Here is an 18,454-nt window from a genome sequence, read left to right on the forward strand (position 1 = left end):
AGTCACCCAGCAAATGGGAAAAAAGGAATGTTACATGTTTTGTTGGAAGTTGATGGCCAGACTGTGAGGAGCCTACTTACGTTTCCCATATGCTCTGTTGGCCAGAATTCTGTCACATGCTCCACCTAATTGCAAGAGAGCCCAAGAAATGCCAAGTAACAGAGTGTCTAGGACAAAAAGGAAATAGGGTTTGGTGAAACATTTCTTTCTGTCACATGATTGTACCATGAACAGAGTTCTAAACTGAAAAGTTGGTCCTTGTAAATAGTAAGAAGGTTGTTTTTCCTGCTCCTTTCTTTCCCACTTAACTGGATTGTCTTTCTTTTAGGTAATGGTTGATGAATCTCTTTTGTCTGATGACCGTGAATCATATGTGACATTGACAGTTGTCCGGTCCCCAGGAGGAAAAGGAGCTGTTCGACTTCAGTGGACCATAGATGAGACAGCTAAAGATGATCTCAGACCCTTGAATGGGACGCTTCTTTTTGATGAGGTATAGTCAGCATCTGGACTCCTGTAGTTTTACTCGAACTTGTGTTTGTTTTTTTCCCCCATAGTATTGCTTATGAATTCATAGGAATTCATATGTATCTGGATTTTTTTAAAATCATATGCAATTTGGAGGACAGTCACACATACACACACACACCTAGATGTCTGAAATCAAATTTAATTCAGACATTGCCTCCATCTCACCATGAGAAATATTCTTCTCTCAACATTTCCTCTCCTGATTGAGGACAAAACCAGTCAACCAAGCTGGACATCTGGGTGTCATCCCGTTTCCACCTACTCTGTAACACTTGCATGTATTTGATCACTAGGTCTGGTCAAATTTCAGACAATTTAGAGGTTATGTTAATTTCCCCCTCTTTCCTATTAAAAACTTAAATGGGATTTATGGTCAGAACTAATTTTTATATAGTAATTTGCTCTAGAAGCAGCTCGTAATTCTAAGGCACAAAAAGGGCACACTTTAAAAATGCTTATGGACGTAAACATTATTCCAGTAATGAGAACACCCAAAATTTGGCTCAATCTGGAAAATTTATTATTCCTCTCATTTGATGTAGACAGAGTCTCAGAAGACTATTGTATTGCACACACTTCATGATACCGTGTCGGAGGAGGACAGGCATTTCACCATTCAGTTAATATCAATTGATGAGGTAGAAATATCTCCAATGAAAGGTAAGAGAAATTCACATTTTTGGAACTTAAAAAGTAGATACTCGGAAAAATATAACCAAATAATCAATACTTACAAAGTTAGGTTTTATAATTCCTAAAATGTTTGCTAAAACATGAAGATGTCATTTCACACCTGTACTATAGCCAAAGAATTTTTAAAACTAAAATTCTGATACCTGATATTGGTAAAGTCATATGTCAAAGATTTCATAATACTTAGCTGTGTGATTTTTTAAAAAGATTATTATGTTTATAAAATAAAATATGGAAGCTTCCTAAATGGTCTATCAATAGGAGACCTGTTAAATATGACAGAATACCATGTAAGTATTCAAAAGGATATAGCAGAAAAAGCCTTAATTACATTAAAACTTAAAGACACTTAATTATATGGGTAACTATTGTGTTAAAGCAGACTTTATAACGTGTTCAAAGTTATCCCATTTTTGTCATGTGCATGTTATAAATGTGTTTGGAATTATTTACTTGAAATGTTGATAGTGGGTTTTAATTACCTGTATTTTCTACACATATTTATAATGGTCACATACTACTTTTACAATAAAATATTATTTTATTTATTTTTTATTTTTTAAAGATTATTTATTTATTTGACAGAGAGAGAGCACAAGTAGGCAGAGCGACAGGCAGAAGGAGAGGGAGAAGCAGGCTCCCTGCTGAGCAAGGAGCCTGATGTGGGGCTCTGTCCCAGGACCCTAGGATCATGACCTGAGCTGATGGCAGATGCTTAATGACTGACCCACCCAGGCACCCCAATAAGATATTATTTTAAAACCTAGCATATTATATCTCTTTCAGCCTACTATGTCTATTTTCATCTGAAAGTGATTACTTCAATGTTTTGACATTTCAGAAATAGGCATTGTAATTCTCATTTGCCTATGGTCCATATGAAAATTTGTTTCTTAGGTCTGGAGAGAAAGGATTAATGTTTCTAAAGTGGTTGCATTGTGGTACACGTAATAATAACCACAAAAAATGGCCCGGCAACTTTGATATGATAGCTTAGTGACTGTTACATGCTCCTCTTCACCATCAAGGACTCCATCCTATGTGAGAGTCTGTGGCCAAAAAAGCAGAATTCCATGGCCAAAAAGATTGTCAAAATTGTAGAGAATATCACTGTACATACCTAAGGTAGTTATTTTTTTGCATTTTTGTATAGAGTACTTTCCAACAAACCTGTGAGGGAATCATATGATTGTACCATATTCTTCTATACATCTTAAAACTCAATTATCAACACCCCATTAAATGTCAGGATTGATGACATACAGACTAACTAGACATAAGAATAGGAATATACCAGTGGTTCAGGGTGAATCATATATTAATATAAAAAATTCATAATATATTTCAAACTGTGACATACTTAGACATGACAAACCACTCTTGGTTTTATTAATCCATTGCCAAAGAAAGTGAGAGTATGGTAATTTCAATCCCTTGTTTCATGAAACCCTAATATGAGCTTCTGGAAACAGTTTTCTTTAAGTTACTGCTAAATTTTAATGTGAATACTCACATTACTTGGTATGGTTTTTCTTTCCATTAATATTTGGCACATTTTTTATAAATGCTTATAAGTAATAGTGGAGTCAGAAAATTAAAAAGTACCCAGGAATTCTTGCTTTTGCCACATAGCCAGTTGCAGTGAACTGCATACAGAATTGTTATTGCAGAAGTGAATTAATGCAGATGGTAGAAGAGTACTCACTTATCATGGGAGCAAAAGTGGAATTATTACCCACTTTGTCCTGACCCCTTTCATTAAAATATGATCTTGGGCAAGTTATTTGCCTCAATGTCTTGGCTGCCTCAGTATGCTTAAATAATTTCATTGGTAAAATGAAGATAATGTTAGTACCTAATTTACATGATTGTCATGGCATTTAACACATAAGATTAGAATACGTGAAGTGATGAGAATTTTGTCACACATATATTAAGTGAATACATGTGTTTGCTACATACATGTTATATATCAACTTCAACTTAGGTAGCGCATCAGTAATCATTCGGGGAGCTAAGGGAACATCAGGAGAAGTTGGGATAGCTCCATCATCTAGGCATGTCCTCATTGGAGAACCCTCAGGAAAGTATAATGGTACTGCTATCATCAGGTAAGGGCTTCGTGATTTTTTTTTTTTTTTTTGCTTAGGTGGAGATTTTGAAGTTTTATTTAAATCACTAGCATTTTATGCTGTAAGTGCATAGTTCTCATTACATACATATTTTTCAAGCATTGTCATTTTATGTATTAGTAACATCCTGTGAAAAGTAGAAAAAATTGTTGGCAACAATTGAAGCCATATCCTGACCTGTCTTGAAGTTAAATCATGAAGAATATTTTGGAAAATTTCCTTCAACAAAAACATGTTGGTCATACAGTTCTGTCTTGACCTCTCTTGACGTTAGATCATGACTGCTTCTTGGGTGATTTGCACAACCCATGATGAGAAAAACACCTTGAGTTAACGCCAGGAGAGCTGATGCTTTTGGCTCCGTTCTGTCACTAACTATGTAAAATAAGAGAGTTGCTTCACCTCTGTAAGCTTGTGTCATAGCTACAGAATCATTCCTTTGAAAATCCTCTGGGTCAAACATTTTATGATTCTAAGTGTTCTAAACTTAGGGACTACTGTATAACTACGTTGTATGATCATAGGCAATTTTGTTTAATACAAATTTTCTCAGGAGGAGTGGGACAACTGCCAGTGAAGTACCTGAATTTGAGTTAATATTTTATCTTTTTGGTAGTTTTCTTTTAGTGTTGCATGTATGAAGTGCTGTTTTTTAGAGAACTGTGTTAGGCTATTCATATTTTGCACCTTGTGTATTAAGTGAAAAGTCTATAAATACTTTCTTTTAAATCCCTTTAAACCTTCCCCTTTTAACGTGTAGGTTTTGCCACTATTGTCAAGCAAATTTACATATGGTCAGGACTTTGAGTGTTACTATTCTGGAGTCATAAAACTTTTTTTTGGTTTATAGTTGATCGATAAGGCTATATAATGCATAATTTTGAAAAAAATGAAAACTATTGTTGAAAGACATAGAAAATATTTAGGAAAAATTACTTCAACAAAAATGTACTGATTATACATTTGTGTATTGTAGCCTCATTCGTGGCCCAGCAATCTGGGGGGAGGTCATGGTGTCCTGGAGGATATTCCCTCCTTCTGTGGGAGAATTTGCTGAAATATCAGGAAAACTGATGATGCGAGATGGACAGTCTGCAGCAGTTGTAGTAATACAGGTATCAATATGACTGGTTTCCATTATGGCCCTTGTATGTGTGGGGGAATGTGGGGGGGTTGTCAGAGGTGGTTGGTACCCCTGAGTTTGTTGTTGTTGTGGACATGATAGATATTTTTCTTTAAATGGTATAGATCCTACTGTTGATGGCTCTTTTTGTCCTTCTCTAGGCTTTGAATGATGACATTCCTGAGGAGAAGAGATCCTATGAGTTTCAGCTTACTGGAATCAGTGAGGGGGGTGCCCTGAGTGGACCCAGCAGCACTGCCAACATCACCCTGGTGGCCAGTGACTTTCCCTACGGCCACTTCTCCTTTTCACAGGAGCAACTTCGAGTGTCGGAAGAAGCCCAAAGGGTACAGTGTAAAATGCTTAAAATCCTAAATATCATTTTTAGTTTTTATTTTGTGAGTGCTTTTTTTGAAAGTTGGATGAAGCTTTAATTTAAATATTAAGACTTAATGTAGCAAGATATATTGTGAGTGATCTTTAAAAAGTGTTTCAATTTCCTTGTTCATATTCCAGAGTTTTCACAAATTGATTAATTTGCTACTAATATCATTATTTTAACATATACTTTATAAAATTTTATAGATTTCTACATAAACATAACCCTGGTAAACATAGAATCTTTAGTCAGAAACCATAAAAACTAAGTATGAGCTGGTAGATTAAACATCCAAATCAGATAAAAACTGCTTCTTGCATAGGTGAACATCACAGTCATCCGTTCAGGTGGATCATTTGGCCCTGTGAGACTCTGGTATGAGACCGTGAGTGGGACAGCAGAGGCAGGCTTGGATTTTATCCCTGCGGCGGGGGAGCTCCTCTTTGAAGCAGGGGAGATGGCGAAAAGTGTGCACATTGAAATACTTGATGATGGTCTTCCTGAAGGCCCAGAGGAATTTTCTCTAGTAATTACAAAGGTGGAACTCCTGGGAAGGTAAAGTTAAAAAAGAAAATTAGGCAAAATAAAATAGAGAGAGAGAATATGTTGTATAGGAATTAATACTGAACTTGCTCTTTTTCAGATTTATGTGAGAGTGGGACAGGGCATAGTAGGGAAATTATGACAAAGACCAACTGTTAATTATGCAACGTTCTAAAATATCAGTTTTTCCTGAAAGTTCAAAGTATGTTGTTTTTATTGTGAGAATTCACTCTGGGTAGTCAGAGAATTGAACATGGTATGGGCTCATAATAGGTAAGGAAACGGAGGTCAAAGGTCAGCTGGTGTGATGGAATTTACTTTCCCTTCCCTCTATCTCTATACCTGAGGGCTGAGTGAGAAATTTCTTTCCTTGGTATCTCTGAAGGCGATATTGTCTTCTGTGGGGGAATGAGATGGAGTTTTCAAGTGGGGAAAAATATGAGTCAAAGATAGTTGTTACCGTGCACCATGTTTTTATTGAAGAACAAGAATTAACCATATTGAGGCTGTTCCATTACTTGATTTAGTGGGAGTAGACTTGATTAACAAGGATGGGAAACACCTGAAGCATGCTGAAATACCCACAAATTGAGTAGCCCAAGGAGCCCCTCTGCTCTGACAGATGACACAAAACCCTCAACTAGAATGATGTTTGCATTTATATAAGTCTTAAAATAATTTTTCTTGTGCATGAAAATGGTTTTGCATCTGTTATGTGAATGTCATGCTTTTAAAGCTTTTTCTAACTAAAATATTTCACTGAGTGACTTAGGTAGAATATATATCATTCCACATGGAAAAAATACTGTGAATTTGTGTACACTTCAAATCTTTTAAATTTCTCAGAAAATGATTCCGTTTCTGGCGATTGAAATGATTTTTTTTTTTTTTTTTTTACTGGGAAGATAACTATTTTCTTCAGGAGTGTGGGCAGATGTCTAACTAATCTCAGAACTTCTGGAATTGCTTGTTGGGGCCAGCGGCCTTCATGGCTTTGAGCGCATTGAAGCTCACGGTCTTGCTCAGGGGCCAGCACTCACCCACTCTGACAATGTCACTCATTTGGACATCCCTGAAGCAGGGGGACAGGTGCACAGACATGTTCTTGTGCCGTTTCTCAAAGCAGTTGTACTTTTGGATGTAGTGGAAGCAGTCTTAGTGGATGATGGTGGTCCTCTGCATCTTCCTCTTGATCACCACACCAGACGGAATCCACCCTCAGATGGAGACATTACTAGTGAAGGGGCATTTCTTGTAGATAGAGATGCCCTCAGTGGCCTCCTTGGGCATCTTGAAGCCCAGACTGATGTTTTTGTAGTATCACAGAGCATCTTCTTCCAGCTTCTCCAAGCAGGACACTCTTCTTATTTTGAAAGGTGGTTGGCCGTTTTTGGTAGGCTCACTCAGTCTGAATGTCTGCCATCTTCCCAACTACCTGGGAAAAGGAAAACTGGCAATGGGAATGAATTTGAACTTATATTAGGTGTGTTAAAATTTGAGGTGGTCATTGACTATTTTAATGAAGTGAAATTTAGTTATTAGCCCATTAAGTGTGAGATAACATCTGTGTTATTGACTAACTAGGACTTGGATATTTTGCCCTCTGTGCTACCCTTAAAAAAAAAAAGCAATTCCTACAGAAGTTTAATTCTGAGAGAACAAGGTTTTCCTTCTAGGTAAATTTCTTTTCCTTTGATTTGAAAAAGGAAAGGTAGAAGGTTTCCTTCTAGGTAGATTTCTAGGTTTCCTTTGATTTGCCTAGTTGCTAGGAAATTCACTGCTTGTGTGTTAAGGTAATCAGCTAATCTACAGTCCATCTCAGACAACCGTTAACATTTACTCTTATCATTTAATATTTTAATCCCCAGTTTTCTAATTTTGCCTTACATATAAACTGATTAACTAGTTTTCAACCTTTTGAAACTATGTAGCATAAAAATACCAGGTAAATAGAATTTGAGAATTGAAAAAAAGATTAAAATGGTTTACTGCCGTTTTTTAGCTTCAGGAATTAAAGTGATATGAAACTGTGGAAGACAAAATGATAAAATATCGATAAAAAAGTGACTTCTTTAGCAGAAAGATGTCATTAGCCAAGTACACCACCATCTATATTAAACAATAGAAGCATTGATTGTAATCGGTGTCCACAGAAATATTTTCTTGTAGCTTGAAATATCAGTAGTGACATGACACCTGTTTTTTTCTTCAAAGTAACCCTTTCAGCCTGTCCCTGTGTGCACGGCAGTTCCACGTGCATCCCCTGCCTCAGCCTGTCACCGTCAGATGAGTTTATCTGCAGCCCAGAGATTCATTTTACAACTTTTCCCCAATCTCCTGATAGTCGTATTATCTTCCCATTGCCCAAGTTTAATAACTTTATATTGGTTTTGGTTTCATGCAGGCAGTGATAATTGGGAGCAGCACAGAAGTCTATTTCAGACATCATTTCAGAAAAAAAAAAGTATTTTAGTGTTGGGGATCTTTAAAAGTATTAAAATGCTTAATAGGACTAAGTTATAGGAGTAAAAGGACCCTTCAGCTCATGCTGACCAATTAATATACTCATTTTCTTTTCTTTTATTATTATTTTTTCATGACTTTGTAAGAGGTTATGATTTTATCATCCGAGAAAATGGTCTTCAGTTAGATCAACCTCCTGAAATAGGAAACATCTCCATTGTCCGAATCATAATAATGAAAAATGATAATGCAGATGGAGTCATTGAATTTGATCCAAGGTATACTGCCTTTGAAGGTAAGTTCAGCAATCTTACAAATTTACTACTACTTTCTGAGTTACAGAGTACCCGAACATGACACTGTCAGTTTGAATTTCCACGTGTAAATGTTCTCAGTTTGCTCTGTGTGTGCACCCATGTGTGTGCATGTATGCATGTGTATGCACATGCATGTACACCTTCATATGTATTTACATATGCCTTTATATATATTTTTAAATCTATTTTGAGTTACCTTTGAGCAGTATTGAATCCCATTTGTGTATGGCAAAGCTGAATGGTAAGGAACAAGGCTTTAGAAAAACTGTTTAACCTTAGGATTATTGAAATGTTTGTATTTCAGACATCTTTATGAATCTCTAATTTATGAAATAATTTCCTTTGTGACTAGAAATCAGTGAATATTCACTTTGTAATGAATAAATCACCTCCGAAATTAGTCTTTTACTGGGCTGCGGATGCAAGGGGTGTCTGGGCAGCTACTCAGACTTTCTGTGACAGTCCCTAATAGCAGCTACCCCCTCTTCTTTGTTCTCCCCTCCTGTAGAAGCAGAATGCAGAATCTGTGCCCGTAGTCCCTCCTGGGGAAAAAGAGGTGGCTGCTTTTTGGATTTTATACAAAAGCATATGCCTTTCAAAATGAACATGTTATCTTCTTGCTGCAGCTAATTTATTGACCTCATTTCTGCTATCAAATTCATTGTTTATCTAGCCATTTTTAAAGTTCATCAGAAATCACTTTGGAGGGGCACCTGGGTGGCTCAGTTGGTTAAGCGTCTGCCTTCAGCTCAGGGCCCTGAGATCGAGCCCCACATTGGGCTCCCTGCTCAGCTGGAGAGTCTGCTTTTCCCTCTCCCTCTGCCCCTGCTCGTGTGCTCTATCTTGCTCACTCTCTCTCCCTCTCAAATAAATAAATAAAATCTTTAAAAGCAAAGAAATCACTTTGGAATTGATTAATATTGACTTTATGGGTAAAGTCATGGAAGACACCATTTTGTGAACCTCATTCTACAGCTAGTAAAAGTCATGCTGCATTTTTTATTCCAAGTAATAAATAAAGGACTTAGAATTTTTTTTCTGTTCATTGATTTCTGTTTGATTTCATTGTCTTTGGGGGGATTTGGAGCAATGCATATTTATAATTATAATGTAAATTCAGTATTATTTAGCCATAGCTAATATGAACTGTTGGCTAATATAAGCATAGCTAATTAAATTCTATTAAATGATATTTTAATTTACAGAGGTTAACATAGCTTAATAGCAAAATAAATTTTTGAAAAGAATTTTTAAGTTGAAATTAAACATTGAGGATACATTTTCAGATTCTCAAATAGATTTCATAGGAACTGAAAATGTAATAAAATTATATTTTTATCTGGACTTTCAAAAAACATTCATGATATGATTAACATGAACTTCAATTATTTCTACTGTGTATGTTACCACTAAATGTAGAAGCAATCCAAAATACTTTCCTTTGACTACACATATTTTAAATATTTTTCATGTATGTCTAGCATTGCCGTGGAAAGCATGGATCATTTATTTCTATGTAACACACAGAGGAAGAATACCTATGCTAATGATTAATTAGGTTATTTCAATGTGCTATAGTGAGTGCTGTGAATTGTGTAAGACTGATGAATCACAGACCTGTACACCTGAAACAAATAATACAGTATATGTTAATAAAAAAAATAATAGGTTATTTCAGTTCTAACTTATACTGTTCACTATAATTTTCAACTTATGACAATGTTTCTCATAAAAAATAAGTTTAAATTTTCACTAATTTTTAAAAAGATTATTTATTTGAGAGAGAGTGAGAGAGAGAGAGTCTGTGTGCCCTAGGGGGAGAGAGAGGGAATCTCAAGCACACTCCCCACTGAGCAGGGAGCCTGACACAGGGATCAGTCTCACCACTCTGAGATCATGACCTGAGTCAAAATCAGGAGTCAGACGCTTAACTAACTGAGCCACCCAGGCACCCCCTAATATTTTTTAAAGTGATAAATGAACTATGGAAAAAATGAGAGCTTGCATTGTACTGTTACATTTAATTGCTATTAATTTGACTGAATCTTATAAAAGCTAGTTACTTTGTCTGTCGTACCAATTAAATGCACATTCCTGCCACAGTGGAGGAAGATGTTGGAATGATCATGATTCCAGTGGTGAGGCTGCATGGAACTTACGGCCGTGTGACTGCTGATTTCATCTCTCAGAGCTCCTCTGCAGTTCCTGGTGGTGTTGATTATATGCTGCATGGCAGCTCAATCACCTTTCAGCATGGGCAGAACTTAAGTTTTATAAATGTCTCCATCATTGATGACAGTGAAAGGTAATACTATTTAGTAATGTTGGAAATACTATAGGCATATGTAAAGCATAATTACTGTGTTCCAGTCCTTACTTATATTTGCACTGATAATAGAATTTTACATTATACATATGCCCATTGAGAAACAAGTGAGAAACTTTTGAGGGTTCTGGGGTAGGAAAGAAGGGATTGGGAGACCACTGGGATTTTTTGTGTCACTTTTTCATATAGAGGGAAATAATAATTTTTGCTCCTTTATATTTGAAAAGTCTAATCAGAATGTAGAAACATCCTGCAATTCACTTGCTTAATGCATTAAGCAATTCAAAAGAAAGGAAGAAAGCCTAATAACTATTGCAGGTTATATAGTATTGAAGTTGATCATTCATGCTTTTAGCTGAGCACCCTCTTCTTACCACTTGGTGTATGAATGCTGTGCCTTGAATATGTATGACCAATTTGGAAAATGACTAGTTATTTGGATCTTAGAAGCATTTTAATATGTTTAGACTCACAGAATTGCTCCTTCTTGCTATGCAGTGAATTTGCAGAGCCCATTGAAATTTTGCTTGTTGGAGCTACTGGCGGAGCGGTCCTTGGGCGCCACCTAGTGAGCAGAATCACAATTGCCAAGAGTGACTCTCCCTTTGGCGTTGTAAGGTTTCTTAATCGAAGCAAAATTTCTGTTCCTAATCCCAATTCCACAATGATTTTATCCTTGCTGCTGGAGCGGACTGGAGGACTCTTAGGAGAGATTCAGGTAGAGTTGTTCTTCCCATGGTTTTAAAAATAATTTTGATAGCCTGCGTTTGGAGTTGGATTTTCTTATTCTTCAAATATATCCATTTATTTATTCACAATCAACAATATTTATTAATTACCCACTGGGTATAAAGTGGCTTCCAAGTCCTATGAATTACATAAAAATATATGAGACATAGCTGTCATCAGGAACTCCTGAGAGCAAGTTAGAGAGGAAATGAAGACTTCTGATAAAATGCATTAGTTCAAGTATTTGTTGTGTGCTTTGCATGTGCCAGACCCTCTTCTGGGCACTGAGAATGCACTGGTGAACGAGACAGACCTTGTCTCTGTTCTCTTAGAGTTTTCAGAACAATAAGCAGATAAATAAAAAAAAATATGTGATAACACTGAAGTGCTCTGCATGGATGTCAAATTGAGAAACACAATTGTGAGTGACCTGTTGACTACTCTGGGTGGTGACATTGTGACCTGGTGACTACTCCAGGTGATATTTAAGCTGAAAGCTAGATACTGAGAGATGGTCATGTAATTGTTAGAGGACTGAGCCTCTTGGCAGAAGGAATAGCCAGTGTGTATCTACAAGCCTGGCATGTTTGAGGCCTGGAGGGTTGCATGCGGTAGAGGACTTGGAGGGGAGTGGGTGGCAGCACAAGATCCATCAGAGAGGTCAGAAGGTGTTTGATCACTGAGACCCTCCTAAGCCAGATTAAAGGGCATTCTCAGTGCAACAGGATGCCATTAGGGAGTCTGAAGCAGGGGAATGATGTTGATGTCCCCAGTTTGCCATTTTAAGTAGCTCCCAATGACTTCAGGGATGTGGGGCGATGGAATGTCAAGAAGCCAGAGCAGAACCAGAGAGGGCAGTTAGGAAGCTTTTGTCCTCTGTCGTCCAGGGCAGAGCTGACCATGACTCAGACAGGTGCAGATGGGATGGTGAGAAGTGAATAAACATTGAGCATCTTTTAGAGGAAAAATTTGCCAGGCAGTGGAGGGTGAGGCAAAGAGGAATCAAGAATAACTGCTAAAATTTTAGTTGAGCAACTAGTTTAATTTGCAGTGTTGTTTACTGAAATATGCAGAAGCTTGTGTGGGTGGGGAATCAAGAGTTCTGTTTTGGTCTTGTTCATTTGAGATTGCTACTGGCCCTTCTCCTGGAGGGTTGGGCAGGCAGGGGGATGTGTGAGTATGGGCTCTGGGGAGGTCAGAGGCTGCTGATACACGTGGAGGCATTTGAAACCATATGGCCAAAGGAGTGCAGATAGGGATGTGAAGGATACAGCCAGAAGTCCGGGCTGCCAGCATCGAACTATCTGAGGAAGGAGAGCCAGCAAAGAAAATTGAGATGTAAAGGCAAAAGGGAATGTATGTATCATGGAGGCCATGAAAGACAGGATGCTGTGTTTCAAGAAAGAGGAAGTGATCAGCTATGCCTGGTGCTGACAAAAGATAAAAGAAGCAAAGAGGAAGTCCCAATTTTCTTTCCTTGTAGATACAAAAAGTATATAATTTTATATTCTAGAAATATTGAAAAATGCATTTATTATACAATTTTTTCTTATAACAATTTATGAAAACTTATGTTCATTTTACACTAGGAATTTATTTAAGTATATTTAGAAGAAATTGCACACCCAGCGGATTTCTCATGTGGTGTTATTGTCTTACTCAAATAGGTTTTGATTGACAAAGCCTATACCTACAGTAAGACAGTGTTGTACTCATTTTTTTAAGTTTATATTTCTCTAACATACGTATATTTAAAATGTGTGCTTTTACATTTTTATTTTCCTATGGTGATGACAAATGACCAGGTATTCATATTTTTCTTTACTTATTATCCATGAAAACTGATATTCTGTAAGTATGTAGTTTATATTTGCAAATATTAGTATTTTTAAAAAGACATGAGGAATTCCCTGGAGATATCCTAGAATAATTTTCATATGTATATATATATTTTTTCCTAATACTACATATCTTACAAAGTAATTCTTTGTTTAAAATTGATTATCTCTGGGGCACCCGGCTGGCTTAGTCAGTAAAGCATGCAACTCTTGATCTTGGGGTTGTGCATTTGACCCCAATGTTGGGTGTTGAGATTATTTTTAAAAAAATATTAAATAAATAGATCGATAAAAATAAAATAAAATTGATCATCTCCATTAAAAATACAAACACCCTGCAGGTAAACTGGGTGATATTAGGACCCAATTCTCAGGAAGCCTTACCACCACAGAACAGAGACATTGCAGACCCAGTGAGTGGATCCTTCTATTTTGGAGAGGGAGAAGGTGGTGTGAGAACCATCACTCTGACAGTCTATCCTCATGAAGACATTGAAGTTGAAGAGATTTTCATTATTAAACTTGAACTTGTGAAAGGAGAAGCTAAATTAGACTCCAGAGCTAAAGATATTATATTAACAGTAAGTCTAACTTTATTTTTCCCACAAAATTTTGGAGTAATGGATTTATCAGAAAATGCATTTTACGTTTGTTGAAACTCCATGGGCTTATAATGAATTGAAAGTTATAAAACCAAAGGAAGTCATAATAATTCCTATGGGCCAGACTTTCTGGTTATTATACTAATTTATTATATAGCTTGATTATTGGTAATTACTTTTTAAAGGGCTCTCATATAGTGATAAATACTTATTTTCTGCTCTGAGAAAATTTGGTGTTTTGGGAATATTTTTGCACTTTCAGACAGAAGCTATTTGGTATACCATCCTAAACGTTGGATATCTTTACCATGAAAGTATATAAAAGTTATTAACTCAGTCACCAGTCAGATTGTTGGAAGGAAGAATGGTATTTGTTTAATTAGCATAATGATGTGTTGGATCAAATCTGAGTTGAGCATATTTGATATAAATGAACCATTCAGTCCATCAAGGGTAAAAAATGCTAAGAACCAGGGCTATGAAAACAATGTAGAGAGGTGCTCTTTTTTTTAAGTTTGGAAAATATTCTAGTCTGGGGTCTCAGTTAGATTCTCCAGAAAAACAGAGTGAGAGGGAGAGAAAGAGAAAGAAAGTTTGATTTGATTTTTTTAAATTTTTTATTGTTATGTTAATCACCATACATTACATCATTAGTTTTTGATGTAGTGTTCCATGACTCATTGTTTGTGCATAACACCCAGTGCTCCATGCAGAACGTGCCCTCTTTAATACCCATCACCAGGCTAACCCATCCCCCCACCCCCCTGAAAGTTTGATTTTAAAAAATTGGCTCACGTGTTTGTGAAGGTTGACAAGTCCAAAATCCATAGAGCAGGCTAGTAGGCAGGAAGCTCAGGAAAGACTTGTGGTTGTGATCATGAGTTTGAATTTTGTGGAATAGGCTGGGAGCCTGGAAACTCAAGCAGGATTCCTAAATTGCAGTCTTGAGGCAGAATTCCTTTTTCTCTGGGAAACCTTATTGTTTGCTCTTAAGGCTTCCAACTGATTGGATGAGGCCCACTCACAATATCAAGGGTAAGCTCTTTGACTTAAAGTCGACTGATTGTAAATAGTAATTACATCTACAAAATACATGTAGACATTTACAGTCTACAACAACATGTAGACTAGTGTCTGCCAAACAATTAGGCCTGGTTAAGTAAAGCAAACATGAGGCAAATCCAGCCAAATTCAGGCACTGAAGTAATATCCTTTTGAGACCCTACAAATTAGTTTTCCAGACACTTCCATTGTCCTTGGAGAATAAGAACCTACTTGTTCAGATGACAATATACTAAAGAAGCTTTTGAAAAATCAGGTAGCTAGGCAGATTATATTCAAGTATTATTCCTGTTTTTCTTTCATTTTTTCAGCTTATCTGTATACTGATATGTTGGATACTGTAATTTTATCTATAGTTGTTAAATATGGCGTTCACTCTGTTGTCTCTTTCTATTTTTAGATACAGAAGTTTGGTGATCCAAATGGGGTTGTTCAATTTGCTCCTGAGTCTTTATCTGAGAAGACCTATTCAGAGCCATTGGCTCTGGAAGGGCCCCTGATCATTACTTTCTTTGTCAGAAGAGTCAAGGGCATTTTTGGAGAAATTATGGTATCATTTTTCATTTGATTTTTAAGTAATGTAACAATTTGCCTAACAAATGTGGTTGTGAAGAATAGAGAAACTATGTGTTCTGGTATAAGTTTTGGAAGTGACATGAGTTTCAGAGAAACTGAGAAGGTTCATTTAGCACCTTTGGGTTCTGTAGTCAACATGAACCTCTCTAGCTGTCTTTCTAAATCCAGCTTAGAGTGAAACGATCTTCCTCACACTTACTCATGAAGAGTATGACTGAACTATTTTGTATTTTCTTGTTTGCTATAACATTTAACTTCTTCTACTTAAGTCCCTCAATGATTTTTGTAAATTGCTTGATATATTCTTCAGGGCTTTATCTCTCCATATAGTTTTTTCATTTATCAACTGATTTTTAAGAGATTGAATTTGTGTGTATATTGACATAGAATGTTTGGGGATATTCTTGTAAATCATTGTGATATCTATCTAACAGACCAAGGTTATTTGTTTGCTAGCAGAACATACCTTGAAAATTGTCTTTATGGATTTAACTCTTTTCCTGTATTGGAAATTAACTGGTACTTCTTCAGTGGAAGCTTTATGGTTAGGAGTCCAAAAATCCTAGGAAAATAATTTTTAATTCTTGAAATCTTGTTAAAAGCAAACAAAAACAAATTCCAATATAAAGCAACATACTACTCACTTTTTACCTTCAAGTGTTGTCTGTGGTTCAAATGCCTGTTAAATATATATTCAGACCTTTTGAATGTATTTGTGGGACTGCCATTCTCAAGTTAACTTTGCTTTGCTTTATCTCTTCAAATCGTGTTATTATTTTAGAAGTAGGTGAAATGAGATTTTGTAACTTTGTGCTGCAAATTGCATACATTAGCCCAAAAGAGTTCATATACTTTCACAGTGCTAGTATCATTTCTCCATACTTTCTAAACTGACTCTTTGGGGCATCTGGCTTTGAATATAATGATGCACAATTAAAATTTATTTTTTATATATTATAGAGGAAAACATAAAGGATTTTGATTCAATATACTGAATTATGTGACTTTGTTGGATTTTTTCCTTTTAGGTTTACTGGGAAATAAGCAGCGGGTTTGATATTACAGGAGACTTTCTTTCTACAAAAGGATTTTTCACTATTGCTGATGGAGAGAGTGAAGTGAGCTTTGATATTCATTTGCTCCCAGATGATATACCTGAGATAGAAGAAGATTATGTGATCCAGCTTGTTTCTGTAGAGGGAGGAGCAGAACTGGATCCAGAAAAATGCATCACACGGTTCTCTGTTTCTGCAAATGATGACCCACATGGAGTATTTGCTCTGTATTCGGATTATCAGTCACTCTTTATTGGGCAGAACCTTAGTAGATTCATCCAAATTAATGTAACCCGGCTTGCGGGAACATTTGGAGATGTTGCTGTTGGATTTCGCATCTCATCTGACCAAAAGGAGCGGCCAGTTGTTACTGAAAATGTAGAGAGGCAACTGGTGGTCAAAGATGGTGCCAGATATAAAGTGGACATGGTACCAGTGAGGAGTCAGGTTTGTAACATTTCTTCAGTTTCCCGATCATTCCAAGGTAACTCCTTCAGGAGAGCACTGGCTTATCTCATGATCAGCTTACAATCTTACTGAGATATTTATATGTAATCATAGAAATGCGTAATAATTATTGGATGATACATTTGCAGATTATAAATAAATTAAGTATATTCCCATTTGAGATAACATATTTTTGTCTAAACAGTAGCAGGCACTTATGTAGGACTTACTCTTACATCCCTGTATTCTTTGGGAAATTGACTCAGTGCCCTGACCCTGTTGATTAATTTCTAACCTCCATTTACTATTTCCGAAAATTTTCAAGACTGGAATAAAGACTGCAAAACTGGGGAAATGAGAGGTAGATTAACTTAACCAGAATATGGGTTACTATCAAGTTACTATCAAGACTTGATACTTGATTGTATCAAGTCTCATTTACAAATTAGAAGAGTTTTTAAAAAAATAGTGTGCTTGAATTATCTACCTTGAAACATTTTCCCATACATATCTATGTAACATTACCTTTCCCATACATATCCATGTAACATTACCTTCTGTAGCATTCAAGTTTTAATCTCTGTTAATAAACACCAGAGGACATTCCTTAGCTTTTCTAGGAAGAGGTTTGTATTATTCTATAGTGAGATTTCATTTGACAGTAAGACATGCTACAGTGAAGATCTGATTATTCTGTTATTTTACTAAGCAATGTGGATAGTATAAAACTATTCTCACACTACGTGTAGGAAAACCAAAATATGTGATGTATATTACATGGACTAAAACCCTTGATCTGCCTAACTCATAGATTGTGTCTTGTAGTGGGTGGTACTTGGTACATTTTGAGGGATGTTAGTCCTCTTCATTTCCCTGCAAAAGCTGAATGGTATACAGTTGACCTTTGAGCAACAAGGGTTGAACTGTGCAGATTCACTTATACGGGGATTTGTGTCAGCAAATGCAGTACAGCACTGTAAATGTCTTTTCCTTTCCTTATGATTTTCTTAATAACGCTGTCTTTTCTCTGACTTACTTTATTGCAAGAATACAATAATAATATATAAAAACTTATAAAATATGTGTTAATCGACTGTGCATGTTATCAGTAAGGCTTCTGGTCAACAGTAGGCTATTAGTAGTTAAGTTTTGGGGGACACAAAAGTTGTATGCATGTTTTCTCCTACTAACTAATATCCCAGTCTTCAAAGAACAATGCATTATATCCAGAGCATGAGGGGGAAAGGGAACTACTGAAAAAATCCTACCCTTGATTTATGCACATGTCACACCTTAGTAGCCCAGCCAGTGAACTGTGTGGGGGAAGGGAACACCCCTAGAGGAGAGGTGGGAGGCACAGGCTTAAAGTAAGGACACTGATTTATTTCTGTTTCCTTAGCACTTGATCTGTGAGTCATGTTCAGTGAATGTCACTTTGAAAAAATGAAGATTGATTGAATGAATGAAACATCTGTTATCCTCAAGTTACATAACATTGAAACTACTAGGGTACATATTGTGTATATTTGGAGGGCTGTGGTGTATGATTAAATAAGTTATATTTAAAAGAAGAACAGACTCCACAAAAGTAGTTATATTTATGTTCAATAAAGATGTACAGAGTTTTTAATAATATTC

The 18,454-nt window shown here is 36.3% G+C and overlaps 1 protein-coding gene and 1 pseudogene across 1 annotated transcript in view; one reads left to right on the forward strand and one right to left on the reverse strand.

Moving 5' to 3' along the window:
- ADGRV1 (adhesion G protein-coupled receptor V1) overlaps positions 1–18,454 on the forward strand; it is a 502,011-nt gene that overhangs the window by 152,701 nt on the left and 330,856 nt on the right. Inside the window, exons 59-70 of the mRNA XM_028091942.2 lie at positions 329–493; positions 1,074–1,191; positions 3,212–3,335; positions 4,333–4,471; positions 4,641–4,826; positions 5,181–5,413; positions 8,011–8,159; positions 10,285–10,486; positions 11,006–11,225; positions 13,416–13,655; positions 15,139–15,288; positions 16,343–16,816. Of these exons, the coding sequence (XP_027947743.2) occupies positions 329–493; positions 1,074–1,191; positions 3,212–3,335; positions 4,333–4,471; positions 4,641–4,826; positions 5,181–5,413; positions 8,011–8,159; positions 10,285–10,486; positions 11,006–11,225; positions 13,416–13,655; positions 15,139–15,288; positions 16,343–16,816 (2,400 nt within the window). The remainder of the gene's footprint in view (positions 1–328; positions 494–1,073; positions 1,192–3,211; positions 3,336–4,332; positions 4,472–4,640; positions 4,827–5,180; positions 5,414–8,010; positions 8,160–10,284; positions 10,487–11,005; positions 11,226–13,415; positions 13,656–15,138; positions 15,289–16,342; positions 16,817–18,454) is intronic.
- On the reverse strand, positions 6,350–6,824 carry LOC114199979 (small ribosomal subunit protein uS17 pseudogene; annotated as a pseudogene).

This window comes from Eumetopias jubatus, unplaced genomic scaffold (assembly GCF_037043125.1).
Source record: "Eumetopias jubatus isolate StellerSeaLion01/CBP00866 unplaced genomic scaffold, mEumJub1_p1.0 scaffold_5, whole genome shotgun sequence".
Lineage (NCBI taxonomy): Eukaryota > Metazoa > Chordata > Mammalia > Carnivora > Otariidae > Eumetopias > Eumetopias jubatus.